This window comes from Erpetoichthys calabaricus, chromosome 9 (genome assembly GCF_900747795.2).
Source record: "Erpetoichthys calabaricus chromosome 9, fErpCal1.3, whole genome shotgun sequence".
Taxonomy (NCBI): Eukaryota; Metazoa; Chordata; class Cladistia; order Polypteriformes; family Polypteridae; genus Erpetoichthys; species Erpetoichthys calabaricus.
This window is the reverse complement of record NC_041402.2, coordinates 95096356-95111942: the sequence shown is the minus strand read 5'-3', so window position 1 is coordinate 95111942 and position 15587 is coordinate 95096356. Positions and strand designations below refer to the sequence as shown.

Below are 15587 nucleotides of genomic sequence, written 5' to 3'. Positions count from 1 at the left end.
GTACATACAGTATGTGTATGCTTGTAAGGAGCTTACATCACTTTAGTCTCTACTGAAAAAAGAAGGTTCTGAAAGTGAATGGATGAATGTATTGGTTCTGTGCCTTTTTCATGTATAATTAAATATAAATTCTACTTCAGATTGCTATGAGCAGATTTTGATCCTGATTTTGTTCTCTTGGTTTAACTGAGTTCTTTGTAAACTTTGACTATTTTAGGTTATATCTGCTCTTGAGGATGACTATCGGCTACCTGCTCCACCAGGCTGCCCTGGTGCACTTCATGCTCTTATGTTGGATACTTGGCTAAAGGAACGGTCAGAAAGACCAGGATTTGAACAGATAGTCTCAACACTAGATAAGCTGATCCGCCACCCAGCTGGTCTCAAGACAGTTGCCACTCACGTAAGCAGGTAGGGTAAAAAATAATAACTCTTTTCTTTTATGTGTCCTTCAAAATCTTTCAATTCTGCAAAACAAGATAAAAAAAAAACCAAACAGATATGAAGAAGATTTTGAGGATGGTGGGGATTTGTTCTGGGGAGGATCCAAAACAGAATTATCCGCTTTTTCCCAGAATGACAATAGGAATGGAAAGAAAATAGTTGCTAAAGGAAGTAAAATCATACTTCGGCTATACCATTTTGCCTCGGTCAGATACTGGACCTACATGATGCCATGTTGTTGTTTCTTCAATACTATCATCCCTGGATCATGGAAGGCATCAAGATTCAACCAGGTTGGAGGTTGAACTCCTTAAACTCATAGCAAAAAAGGACAAATAACTATTCCATGGTGTATCCTCACAATCTTCCCCCAGTGTCCCCTTGAAGTTGATCCCTAAAAGGTTTGCAACATATCCAATATTGTGGCAATGCATACATCAGCATTTCTCAACCTTTAAGTATTTGCGACCCGAGTTTTAATCGTGCCCCCCCTAACGTTTTTTTGAAACCCTAATAAAACTTATTCCTATATTTTTTGCTGCCAATACACCGCTACAAGTTTAAAATTTTCCTACGAATAGCGAAATTACACCACATATGGCAACATTCACGCCCCCTTTTTTGTTACTTTGCAGTTTGAGAACTGCTGGCATACTTATTAATTTAATTTTCCAAATCCATACTGGAAATACACTTCCAGGAAATTGATTCGGGCAGCACGGTGGCGCAGTGGGTAGCGCTGCTGCCTCGCAGTTGGGAGACCTGGGGACCTGGGTTCGCTTCCCGGGTCCTCTCTGCGTGGAGTTTGCATGTTCTCCCCGTGTCTGCGTGGGTTTCCTCCGGGCGCTCCGGTTTCCTCCCACAGTCCAAAGACATGCAGGTTAGGTGGATTGGCGATTCTAAATTGGCCCTAGTGTGTGCTTGGTGTGTGGGTGCGTTTGTGTGTGTCCTGCGGTGGGTTGGCACCCTGCCTGGGATTGGTTCCCTGCCTTGTGCCCTGTGTTGGCTGGGATTGGCTCCAGCAGACCCCCGTGACCCTGTGTTCGGATTCAGCGGGTTGGAAAATGGATGGATGGATGGAAATTGATTCAATTCTATTTATTTTTCATAAAGAGTGCTTCCCTTGGACAGATTTATTGTGCATGGATATGTGATTTTTAAGTTAATACAACAAAAAGTAAATACAGTAATCCCTCCTCCATCGCGGGGGTTGCGTTCCAGAACCCCCCGCAAAAGGTGAAAATCCACGAAGTAGAAACCATATGTTTATATGGTTATTTTTATATTGTCATGCTTGGGTCACAGATTTGCACAGAAACACAGGAAGTTGTAGAGAGACAGGAACTTTATTCAAACACTGCAAACAAACATTTGTCTCTTTTTCAAAAGTTTAAACTGTGCTGCATGACAAGACAGAGATGACAGTTCCATCTCACAATTAAAAGAATGCAAACATATCTTCCTCTTCAAAGGAGTGCGCGTCAGGAGCAGATAATGTCAGAGAGAGAGAGAAAAGCAAACAAATCAATAGGGCTGTTTGGCTTTTAAGTATGCGAAGCACCGCAGCACAAAGCTGTTGAAGGCGGCAACTCACACCCCCTCCGTCAGGAGCAGAGAAAGAGAGAGAGAGAGACAGATAAAAAAAAAAAATCAAAAATCAATACGTGCCCTTCGTGCTTTTAAGTATGCGAAGCATCGTGCAGCGTGTCGCTTCACGAAGCAGCTGCACAGAAGGGAGCAACGTAAAGATAATCTTTCAGCATTTTTAGACGAGCGTTCTTATCGTCTAGGTGTGCGAACAACCCCCCTGCTCAATCCCACTACGTCAGGATCAGAGAATGTCAGCACAAGAGAGAGAGAGAGAAAAGTAAGTTGGGTAGCTTCTCAGCCATCTACCAATAGCATTCCTTGTATGAAATCAACTGGGCAAACCAACTGAGGAAGCATGTACCAGAAATTAAAAGACCCATTGTCCGCAGAAATCCATGAACCAGCAAAAAATCCGTGATATATATTTAAGTATGCTTACATATAAAATCCACGATAGAGTGAAGCCGCGAAAGGCGAAGCGCGATATAGCGAGGGATTACTGTATGTGATATTACCACAAACACTGACTTCTTTGGCAGTTTTAATGTTTTGCCTCAAACATGGCATGGCAGCATTGGATTAAATACATAGCACAACTGGAGCTCACACTGAGAAAATATGCCAACATAGTCCAAATCTAGTCACATTTGGAATCTGTTAGATTAATCTAATACTGTATATGGAAAGATACATTTTAATTCAAAAGTCAGGTCTAGAGCTTTATTCCTATCTCTTCATCTTGGACTTCCACCTGTAAATAGGCATCCTATTCTTTTTCATATAGACAGATCAATGCTATTTCCGGGTGGCACGGTGGCGCAGTGGGTAGCGCTGCTGCCTCGCAGTTGGGACACCTGGGGACCTGGGTTCACTTCCCGGGTCCTCCCTGTGTGGAGTTTGCATGTTCTCCCCGTGTCTGCGTGGGTTTCCTCCGGGCGCTCTGGTTTCCTCCCACAGTCCAAAGACATGCAGGTTAGGTGGATTGGCGTTTCTAAATTGGCGCTTGGTGTGTGGGTGTGTTTGTGTGTGTCCTGCGGTGGGTTGGCACCCTGCCCAGGATTGGTTCCTGCCTTGTTGGCTGGGATTAGCTCCAGCAGACCCCCGTGATCCTTTGTTCGGATTCAGCGGGTTGGAAAATGGATGGATGGATGCTATTTCCCTGATTCTAGCAAGGTTTGCCCAAACAGTCCATTTGAGATTTGGTTGCAAGTTCTGCCCTAAAACTCTCCTTAATCTTGGTTTCAGGATAATTTACTTAGATTATAATTCCTTCGGGAAGACAGAGTAACAATTTGTACATGTGGGGTTAACAAAATAATCACTCTATCCTTAAAGTTGAGGAGTGATCCAGTGTATGAGCATAACCAAATAGGTAGATTTTTGGCCTTGAGTTAGAAAAGAAAAAAAAATAAGACAAGAAGTAAAGGTCAAAGTGACAAGGTAACTGGAGTGAATAGCTGACTGCCACAAGGGGGTACTGTACATCTCCTATTTCTAGGGAAGGTGGATTCCCGAGAAACTGTCTTAAAAAAGATGGCTCCAGAAGGCAATAGCCCCACAGTTTATAATTGGTACTCCAGGGCTTATGGTTTAGTAGTCTATAAAACTGGTATGCATTGGATGTCTTTGAGGACGCTAAATTACATTTACATTTACTTGCTTAGCAGTGACTTACATATTTGAGTAACATCAGTCTGAGGGACTGTTTGGGAACAAGTGTTACAGGACAAGGATACAAAGTTGATCATCATAATAGGAGAGCTCAGAACAAAAATACAAGTAAATTACAATTAGTTGATAACAAAAGCTTACAGCTAATATCAATTAGGGAGAAATTCACCAGACAAGTGATTCTGCAAAATCTTCTTAAACACATTGAGGGAGTCAAAATTTTAAATGGTTGTTGGCAGCTTCTTCCAGCAGCTAGGAGCTAGACAGTAAAATATTCTGGACTGAGATTTAATGCCAAACATAGGTGATATTGCCAGAAGCCATTCATCAGCAGACCTGGTGTAGAATGAGCATAGAACATTACTACTGTCTCCATATATATAGGTGCTGATCTGTTGACCATTCTGTAAGCAATCATCAAGGATATGAACTTAATGTGTGCCACTACAGGGGACCAATGTAGTGATCTGAAGAGAGGAGTTGCATATACCTTCTTCGGCTGATTCAACACCACATATGCCTCTGCATTTTTAATCATCTGTAGCAGCTTGGGGACACATGCCAGTACTCCTACCAGCAACAAGTTGCTGTTGTCCAAACATTAGAACAACTGACCATTGATCACCACCCCAGGACTGCGTACCAACTCGCTGGGTGTTAGTGATAATGAACCAAGTTGCACAGAGATGGGGTGCTGAGCAGACAGGTGAACTACAATAACAAGAAGGTCCAGTTTTGCCAAGCTGAGCTGAAGATGGAGTTCATTTACCCCATATTAGTGAGACATGCAGAGATTCTAGCTGATATCAGGTGGTCCTCTGGAGAGAATGACAAGCACAGCTGCTATCAGCAGCATAGCAATTATAAGAGAAACCTTGTGACTACAGTAGATGATAGGTCCCAGTGAGGGGGTGTAATGGGAGAAGAGGAGAGGGCACAGCACCAACACTTGAGGCATCCCCATGCTTACCTGGTGCACCCTTGACATCTCTCCATTCCAGGACACATGGCACTATCTGCCTGTCCTCTAGGGTCCTGGGAGCACATTGCATACTGGTAACCAGACAGCATATAACTGTCTGTCTCCCAGCTCTATCCCCTCTAGGGCAAACTAAGCACTTAAAGGGAATACTACTATAAATACAGCATGGTAAACATACTATATGTCATCTCTGCTAGTGCATTCTTTCCTATCCTGTGCCATCCTTTCCTACCTGCAATCTTGCTGTCACCCTGAATACAGAGAACAACGTATTAAATAAAAGAAATGCTTTGTTGACAGACAATTTCTAATTTTCAGAGCCAAAATGTACTGGTATATAAAAATAATGGAAACCTTGCATATATGAAGGATACTCTCTCTTAATAGAGATGGTCACTGAGATAATTATGCAATTAACATTCCATCACATTAAGGGCATATATAAAAATGCTGGACAAATCAAATCATCGCTCAAAGAAGACATTAACAGGGACTGATTGTTGGGTCACATTCAGTGAACAAGACTGCTCAGCTTACTAAACTTCATTGCAGAACAGTGACTAAGGTAACATTGTCATGGAAATCTAAAGGAAAATCAACATCAACTCCTTGATTCTGATACACATACATAAATTTGAGGTAAAAGGAAAAACAGATAAGCATTTTTTGATTAATGCAAATTTCATTATAAAGAGACATTATACCTAAAACATTATTTTTGCTGATAGAGCGATATAAAGCTCTTTAGTAATTGTTGTCAGTGGAAAAAAAAAACCCTCATACAGACAAATGCATTATCCTTTACCTTATACTCAACAAGGAAATATGTGCACACTAAAATGATTATTTCACACAGTGGAGCACTTTGGTAGTTTTTTATGGTGTAGTATAACGTTAATAAGTACAAAAAAAGAGCACAATAATCATGTTCATGCTATGCTGAAGGACGTCTATTATGATGGCGTTGGGATTTCAATATCTTTATCATAGTTTTAAAGAATAGTTTGAAGACAAAGTCAATGATGTAAAGCATATACCATACCTTCATGATCTCAGTCACTTGATCTGAATCTATCTGAACACTTTTTGTACACAATATATTGGGGTAACCATTGAGACTGTGTTCTCCCATGGAAGAATGGCATTGCAGCCACTCAGTACTGTTCCAGACACTTACGGAATATACATTCACTGGCCACTTTATTAGGTACACCTTGCTAATAATGGGTTGGACCCCCCTTTCCCTTCAGAACTGTCATAATTCTTCATGCCATAGATTCAACAAGATTTTGGAAACATTCCTCAGGGCTTTTGGTCCATATTGACATGATAGCATCACACAATTGCTGCAGATTTGTTGGCTGCACATCCATGATGCAGATCTCCTGTTTCAGCACATCCCAAAGATGCTATATTGGATTGAGACCTGGGGCCTCATGTATAAACGGTGCGTACGCACAGAAATGTTGCGTACAAACGTTTCCACGCTCAAATCGCGATGTATAAAGCCTAAACTTGACGTAAAGCCACGCACATTTCCACGGTACCTCATACCCTGGCGTACACAAGTTCTCCGCTCGATTTTGCAGATTGGCGGCACCCAGCGTCAAAGCAGTGCTACTGTTCCTTTGTGGTTACCCTTTCTTTTTCAGATCCACATCCCTGACGCGGCTTTATAAATACACTGAAATTAACCGCATATTGTTTATTAATGTAATGCATCTGACTGTAATTAACCAGTAACAAAATAATGGTCCACGGAATGGTCAAATTATTCGAAATACCATAACTGCTTTAGCGTTGTTACTCTTACCGCACCTTCTTTTACTCCTTTCAGCTGCTCCCGTTAGGGGTTGCCATAGCGGATCATCTTTTTCCATATTACTCTCACTGCACCACTCGGAGAAGCTGATCAGAAAGAGAATTATCGGTTTACAGCATCAAGCACACGCTGCCTCAGCCGTGCTTTCTATTTGAACTGCTTCTCACACGGCAAACGCTTCAAAACCTTTCCTGTATGGACCTTGCAGTTCAGAAAGAGTATCATCCCAAGAGCTCTAAACGCAATCAATCAGTTCATCAAGTGCTCCTTGTAGAACTGTTTGTACTTATAAGTACAATCACCTCACTGTAAACTTGCACTACAGTTATAATATTGCACAACCTGAACCACTTTATAAAGCGCGTATTTACATATGATGACGATATCATTTTTAAGATGAAATGCAGCAAAATATGTTTATTATATTATACAGATAAAACTTTAACTTTATTTAAATAATCTATATTGTTAATAATTAAAGGACACGGTGTCGCTACGGTAGCAAGGATCTGGCGCTCTGTTCACGGATTGTTTCTGCCTTGCACTGTATGCTTCACTGGGACTGGTGTGAAGAACAGAATAATTAAACATGTACTACGAAGATATTTCAATGTTCCTTAAAAATTTTGAAGAATCAGCGTTATAAGCTTACAGATGGCTTAATGTCTATTACAGAGCTGATTGTGTGGCAACTGGGTATTTGGAGAAAGAAAAGGAAGGACAGGAATTGGGGGTTAGTACATTTGAAAGAGACAGTACTGCTACAATAAATTATTTAACTGAAGGTCGCGCACAATCACTGCGCCACCGTGTTCCCATGTTTAATAACATGCTTTAACTCCTATCATCATGAAAATGATATCAAGTATACATCACAGTATTTTAATTATTCAGAGAGCTGTAATATTACGGTAAGCACGTATTGATTCACACACATAAAGCACATAGAAAATCAAATACAAAACAAAACATTTAACGTGCTACTTTAATTACGATGGGATTTGAGAAACTAGTAAATTAAATGATTTTAAGATGAAGTTTGTGATGTTCTACTTTAATGACAAAATAAACTATGTGATCAAAGTGGAAATTTCGAGATTAAAGTTGACATTTCGTGCTTTTCCCCACTGTGTGCCTATTTTTTTTCTCTGTACCCTAATAAGCTTTCATATGAAACTCAGACGGTGCGCTACGACTCGGCTTTTCACGGCGACTTTGATATCTGAAAACTTCTTTTTTATTTCGGGCACTGTGTGACTTTGTGAACTTGAGCTTTTGAGTTTCTCCAACACGCTATGTCACTCAATCAACTTCCTTTTCTTGTTTATACCACTGTTTAAACCAACAAATAGTACGTTTTTCCTTGCCTCCTCTTGGTATTCGCTGAAACTCTTATATTTTCCCCCGTGCTTTTTCCATTGTCTTTTCACAGAAGGCTGAGCTTAAGGGCTATTTATATTGATTTGCATATTCAAAGAGGCGTAATTCTGGGAGGAGTTGGGGTAGGACAGAAGGCACATGCACGTGCGTTACTTTTCACGCTGATCGGGATTTATGAAGCGGAAGAACGTGGAAGTTTGTGTATGTACAGATTCCTGCATCTGGATTTTTCTGTGCGTACGTACATTCCCGTTTTTGTGCTTACGCCATGTTATAGTGTGAGTTCTACTCATGGCGTTATACATGAGGCCCCTAATGACTGTGGATGCCATTTGAGTGCAGTGAACCCATTGTCATATTCAAGAAACCAGTTTGAGATGATTTGAGCTTTGTGACATGGTGTGTTATCCTGCTGGAAGTAACCATCAGAAGATACAGTAGGTACACTGTGGTCATAATGGGATGGACATGGTCAGAAACAGTACTCAGGTAGGCTGTGACATGTAAACGATGCTCAGTTGGTACTTAGAGGCCTAAAGTGTGCCAAGAAAATATACCCCATACCATTACACCACCACCACCAGCATGAACTGTTGATACAAGGCAGAACGAATCCATGCTTTCATGTTGTTGATACCAAATTCTGACCCTACCATCCGAATGTTACAGCAAAAATTGAGACTCATCAGACCAGGCAATGTTTTTCCAGTCTTCTATTGTCCAATTTTGGTAAGCCTCAGTTGTCTGTTCTTAGCTGACAGGAATGGCACTTGGAGTGGTCTCTTGCTGCTGTAGCCCATCTGCTTCAAGGTTTGACATATATGGTATATTCAGAGATGCTCTTCTGCATACATCATTTGTAACAAGTGGTTATTTGAGTTACTGTTGCCTTTCTATCAGCTTGAACAAGTCTGGCCATTCTCCTCTGACTTCTGACATCTACAAAGCATTTTTTCCCAGAGAACCACTGCTCACTGCATATTTTCCCTTTTTTGGATCATTCACTGCAAACTCTAGAGATGGTTGTGTGTGAAAATCCCAGCAGATCTGCAGTTTCTGAAATACTCAGACCAGCCCGTCTGGCACCAACAACTATGCTACATTCAAAGCCACTTAAATCACACTTCTTCCCCATTCTGATGCTCAGTTTGAAGTTCAGCAGATTGTCTTGACAATGCTACGTGCCTAAATGCATTAAGTGCTGCCATGTGATTGGCTGATTAGATATTTGTGTTAACAAGCAGTTGAACAGGTGTAGCTAATAAAGTTATAGGTGAATGATCGAATGTCAATGTGCATTAAAATGTTCTGAAGATTCTTTTTTATTCAACATCCTATTAAGACTACTGTATTTTGGTGTATCTTCTATTCTGCCAGCTACTTGTGGATATATTACAGAATCTAACAATCTTAACTGCTTCATTAAGAATGTAGCGTTTTTCACAATAGGCATCTATAGTGCTTACAGTGTATAGATTGCTCTGCGTGGTTATTATACACAAAAAGGCATGCTGGATATTAAGTGATTAATCCATATTAATGACAGGTTGGACTGGTCTTGGAACACAGAGGAACTATGTAAGAAAGGGCAGAGCAGGCTCTTCTTCCTTAGGAGACGGTGTTTCTTTAATGTGGGAAGTGACATTCTTCACATCTTCTATAACTCTGTGATAGCCAGTATGATTTTCTGTGCTGTGGTGTGCTTGGCTTGTAACATCACTTTAAGAGAGGCCCACCAAATCAACAAGGCAAGTTCAGTTATAGGACACACGCTGGACCCCCCTGGAGGTAAGAGCGAAGAAGACAATTAAAGCAAATCTGAGTGCCTTTATGAACAATGCTGTACATCCTCTCTGTGACAGTATAACTCTGAGTACTTTCAGTCAACAAATCATTCAGTAAAATTGTGTGAAGAAACGCTACTAGGGTTCCTTCATACCAAAAGCAACATGTCTGCATAATGCCTCACTGTGACTATGACAGCCAAGTCAGAACTTTTCTTTCTTTTTAATTTTCTTGCTGCATAATCATTTGGGTGTGTGCTCAGAACAAACTGTGTGTATTTATTTATTTATTTTCTACCTATTTATGCATTTACAGTATTTATTTAAAGAGCTTCTGTAAAAAGCCAAATTTCCTCCTGGCAACAAATGAAAGTTTTATCTACTTTTCTGTCTAAATCAGTCATTAAAGTGGATTTGAAATCTGCTAAAATCTCATTGTCTAATAGTATTGTTTGCAGAGATCACATTTATTGGGTCTTTTCATATATGAATGTGTACACTGAATCTACATAATATGTTGCTACTGTAAATATGTTTAAAGCTATATGTAATTATCTTTGATTTTTATTATCATTTTTGTATTCATCCTGTCTTATTCCTTGTATCTCTTTGCAGACCCTCCCAACCTCTGTTAAGCCATGCCTCTCCTGACTTTTCCACTATTACCTCAGTGTCAGAGTGGCTGGATGCTCTGAAGATGGGACGTTACAAAGATGAATTCAGTAAGGCAGGGATTACATCAATGGAGATTGCGTCTCGCATGACGCTAGAGTGAGTGCTTCAAACTTTCCTCATCTGTGGCTATGTATTCGTGGTTAAATCATATTTTATTATATTATACACGCTTAATCCTGAGCAGGGTTGTGGGGGGATGCAGCCAACCCAAGAAGCACAGGGTGCAAGGCAGGAACAATCCCTGTTCAGGGCACCAGTCCATTGCAGGATGAAAATGCTAACACAAAGGGCCAATTTAGTGTTGCCAATAAACCTAACCTGCATGTCTTTGGACTGTGGGTGAAAACCGAATCACCTGGAGGGAAGAACATGCAAACTCCATGCTTGAGGGACCTGGAGCATGAACCTCGGTCTCCTTATTACAAGGCAGCAGTGCTACCACTGTGCCGCTGTGCTGAAGCTATATTATATATTATATTATCATAAGCACTCAGAACAAAATGGTTTGCAGTAACATATCAATCTACTCTTTTAAAAAAGCTGAAGTCTATCCCTGTCACCTTTACAAGCACAATGCCTATTTGCAATTTTGGCCCTGGGAGATAACCGAAAACAAAAAGGAATAACATTCATAAGTACAGTACTACTTAATATTGAAATTGTAACTGTTTTCAAAACAATTAACATGGTATTATGGGATTGCCCCATAAAAAATGATTGCTAGAAAGAAAAGAAAAAAAAATCTTAGGTCCAGCACACTACATTCCCTAAATACACAAGTGCTTTTAGCTGTAAAATATAGCATGCCAGCATTTAATTATGTTGAATGACATGACATACTGCCCTGCGGTGGACAGGCACCCTGCCCAGGGATTTATTCCTGCCTTGCGCCCTGTACTGGCTGGGATTGGCTCCGGCAGACTCCCGTGACCCTGTGTTAGGATATAGCGGGTTGGAGAATGACTGCCTGACTGACTCACTGACTGACATGACATACGTGTGGTACATGCATTGTGATGGGCCCGGCCGGGACACCCCTGCTGCATATGTTCCGGGGAACAGCCATGGGCTCCTCAGTACCTCCCCTAGGACGCTTGGTGGCAGTCTCCCTGGTTGACGATGGTGTCTCAGTTTCCTGCAGGGTTCCATGGGAGATGGAGTTCTCCACAACCCTGTGGGAATCTGCGACGGCCACCAGGGGGTGCTGCATGGATCCCAGAGCCAACCTGGACACCTCTACAGCCCCACCCAGAAGTGCAATTAGCAACAGGTGATCAAGCACCTGGAGCACTTCTGGGTGGGCTATAAAAAGGGCCAGCGTCCACCACTCAGGACCCAGAATCGGGAGGAAGAGGACAAGGTTGCCTGGGAAGAGTGGTGGTGCCAGAGGAATGGATTGGATTGTATTGTGTTGTTGGTTTTAAGTGCTTTGGGACCATGTTGTGGCTGGAGGGATTACGGGGAAGACATGCCCTCTAGCTGAAGAAAAATAAAATTCTTGTGTGTTTTTACATGTGCCTCTGTGTCAGTCTGTGCTGGGTTGGGCGCTATATAGCACCTTTATCCCAGCATATAAAGCAAAAAGAATTAAAAGGCATCTTTCCAATATACAGAAGAGTAGATGAAAAATAAATACAGATGCATAAAAGGAGAAACTGTTGTAAAATGTTTTTTGTAATTTTTCAGGTAAGTAAGATAGAAGTTTCGAGGTAAGATTGTTATGCTCACTACTCATCTCACATGTTCCTTGTTAATTAGCACGTGACAGTAAGAATGTCACTGTAGTTTGTACTGTACATGTGATAATAATGACCCTATTTGTATTTGTTTCTAAGTCAACTGTTCTCTTTTTTTTATTTTCTTACTCCCACAGGGACATTCAGAAAGTAGGGGTCACCCTTCTTGGACACCAGAAAAAATTTTTTAACAGTATTCAGCTTTTACGAGTTCACTTGAATCGGGGACAAGTTGAAGTGTAGTACTGATCATTTTTATCAGATTAAAAGTAAAGACTGCAAAACAAGAGATTTCATAAACTTCATTTAAATCACGGGACAGCATAGAGAGTAATCGGCCTCTCACTCCTCCCTAGAAAACTAAATGACAAAATACAGTATGTCTTTGTGCTAAACTGTAAAGATATTTAAAATATATGTCCAAAACTGTAAAAATACACTTTTTTAATTTCTTTTGATGTCTGTTCATTGTTTTATTTGTAAAATAAAGTTGTTTTATTTAACTAAAGTCACCTGTAAATGTGTCACTCTTTATGATTTGTTAGAAAGCATCCATACAGCCATTGTCATTGATACATACTGTTTACTGTATTTGTGAGTCTGCAATATCCAGTGTAGGGTCATTTGGGCTGATTGATATCACAGCAGCATCAGGTACACAGAAGTAACAAGCTCTTGACTATTTAAAGTCACCCATTCTTATAATACATTCCTTTGAGGATATGAGAGGAAACTAGACTGCCAGCAAAAAAATTAAAAAAGAGAAACAACAGGGAAAAAAAACATATGTTTAGAGTATGGACTGGGATTCAATCCCAGAACTATGGAGCTTTGAGGCAGTTAGAGTGTGCCACCCATCACTGTAATATTGTCAAATTAAAATTACAGTAATAATGATGCCATTGTGACATGAATAAACTTTATTTGCCCTGTTAAAAAAGATTCACTGCACAACGAGACCCCACTACATAAAACTAGCAGTTATTTATGCTGTCATTAATACAACCACTGTAGACAGGAAGTCCCCATGACAAAACCTATCACAGGTACACATCCCCATGGAAAAAAACTGTACAAACTCCTAAATTATTAACATGGAATTAGTGTGTAACATTCCAAAATGCCTGTAGGGGGAAACCGTGCTACAATTTTAAAATCATTGCTTTTTTTCCAACTGGAATTTCTTGTTTGTCTGCTTCTAAAACAATCAAAATACAACACACATTTGAAAAAAATATTGTATAAGCATGTTAAATAAAGGTTATATTTCCACAAAATTCATATTATAATGTATCTACTTTTGAGAAACCATTTAATCTGCTAAATTCTAAATCTTTGACGTGAGCCATTTTTTCCTAAAATGTTCAATCTTGCTCTTTTATGACCCGTGTGACTTCTGGTTTTTAGTCATAAAAATGTCTCAGTGAAAATATAATGCTTTCTTTAATTGCCCCCTATTTAGGTAGAATGTCAAGTTGTTTTTGTTATTCTTTAAAATGAAAAATACCAACAGTGAATCAGTTCATTTTGCAGATTGTGCAAATTATCAGACAGTCTACAAGCAGCTAGCTAAGCCCAGTAAGATCAAGTTTGCATTGAAGGAAATCAAAATGATTAGCAAAACCAGATGTAAATTATGAGAAAGACTTAGAGACTCCATTACTGTACTTAGCCAGTTAATAAGATTTATTAATGTTGTATATTTCAATATTTCTAAATACAACTCTAAAGGGATTAATTTTTTTTTAACATTCTTTAAATTCTGCTTACAACTGCCCAGCAAAGTGATTGGTGTTAGCTGCAATTTATTAATTTCTTTTTATAATTCCATTCTTTCCTCAAATACACTTTTTGTCCTTCACTCTATAAGACTTGACTTAACAAAATATATAGTTTTGGTTGTAACAAAAAATCCACTTCAAGGCAGTTCAAGTGCTAGGACACCAGGAAAATGCCAACAACTTATAAAAGACAATGAAAACTTTTATTAGAATAAATTATGAAACAATATGAGAAAGGAATATGAAGGTGGATTGTGAATAGGTAATGCAGTCTGCCCTCTTATAATATAGTTTGCACTGTTTAGTGCCACACTGGTGCCTTATGCCAGGATCTTTTCTGGCAGCATTACACTCTAAGCAGGATGAAGTACCTGACTCAACAAGGACACATTAGTAGTACATACTGTATACCCAAATTAAAATTAGAAACAAAGCCATCACAATAAATCAGGGACTGTTTGTTTTTTTAATCACGGCTTTAGCTTGCATTATGCTGTGTTTAAATGCAAATTGTAAAGAAATCTAATGCTTGCTGTAATATTTGATGGCACAGCGTGCATTCCCCTTCCCTCATATTTTCTTTTTTTGTGTCTTGGATAGTGTTTCTCGTCATTAATCCCTCAGTCAGCCTTTTATAAAGTGCCTTACACTGCAAGGTCAGCCAGTATTTTTTTTTTACATCTAAATAATTTTGTAAATATATTTGATTTTGTTTTCAAAAACCAGGATGTTAAAGCAGCATACTACTCAATCACACAAATAATAATAACATAACAAATACAACCATTTGCTTCAAAATTACTACAGAGAAAACAAAGGAAATTAAAACAAAAAAAACAGAAAAAGATTCAAAACATCTAAGTCTTCATGTATTTACTATAATTTTAGTAGCATAGCTGAAATATAATTTGATACAGGTCTTAAAGTGTCCAAAATATTATAAAATGTGACACTACAGTACTTGTATAAATACAGACTCCACATTTTATGGTCAAAGGCACCATTACAGATAACAACAGTCATTTTATATTTTTGCCAACTGTATGTGAATAGGTGCAATTTACAAAGATTCTTTGTAACCCCCCCGGCTTGCGCTACGCGCCAACCACTTCACATCTCTGCCGCTCGTGTATGTGGATTTCACTTTCGCCAAACAATAAATCTTTTCATTCTTGCGGATACGCCTCTTCATTGGGATGAAACATTACTTTTCCCTGATGGCAACACGAATTAGACAATGTACAAGTCTCCGACTTAAAGTTTAAATCTGAACAATATATTTGATCTCTTTTCGCTGTTCCGTTATTTCACCAAGTAATCAGATTAGGTGCATTGGTGATCCTAAATTGTCCCTAGTGTGTGCTTGGTGTGTGGGTTTGTGTGTGTGTGTGCGTGCCCTGCGGTGGGCTGGCGCCTTGCCCGGGGTTTGTTTCCTGCCTTGCGCCCTGTGTTGGCTGGGATTGGCTCCAGCAGACCTCCATGATCCTGTAGTTGTGATATAGCGGGATGGATAATAGATGGATGGATGGATGAATAATTTCCCTTTGTTTGCGCTAATGCGATCTTTACTATCATTTTTCTGAAACTTTCGAATTTTAGTACTTTCATTATCTCTAACCTGCTCTGCATGTGTATTGCGCCAACATTTTTGACTTATTTATGATGTTCTACTTTGTCATCTACTCTTTGTCTTTTATTTATGGCCCTAGGGGTGGTTAAATC

At 39.6% G+C, this 15587-nt stretch overlaps 1 protein-coding gene across 1 annotated transcript in view; it reads left to right on the top strand.

Annotated features, from left to right (window-relative positions):
* ephb6 (eph receptor B6) overlaps positions 1-12592 on the top strand; it is a 148713-nt gene extending 136121 nt beyond the window's left edge. Inside the window, exons 17-19 of the mRNA XM_028809958.2 lie at positions 218-411; positions 10289-10444; positions 12222-12592. Of these exons, the coding sequence (XP_028665791.2) occupies positions 218-411; positions 10289-10444; positions 12222-12327 (456 nt within the window). The 3' untranslated portion in view covers positions 12328-12592. The remainder of the gene's footprint in view (positions 1-217; positions 412-10288; positions 10445-12221) is intronic.
* The last annotated feature ends 2995 nt before the right edge of the window (positions 12593-15587 follow it).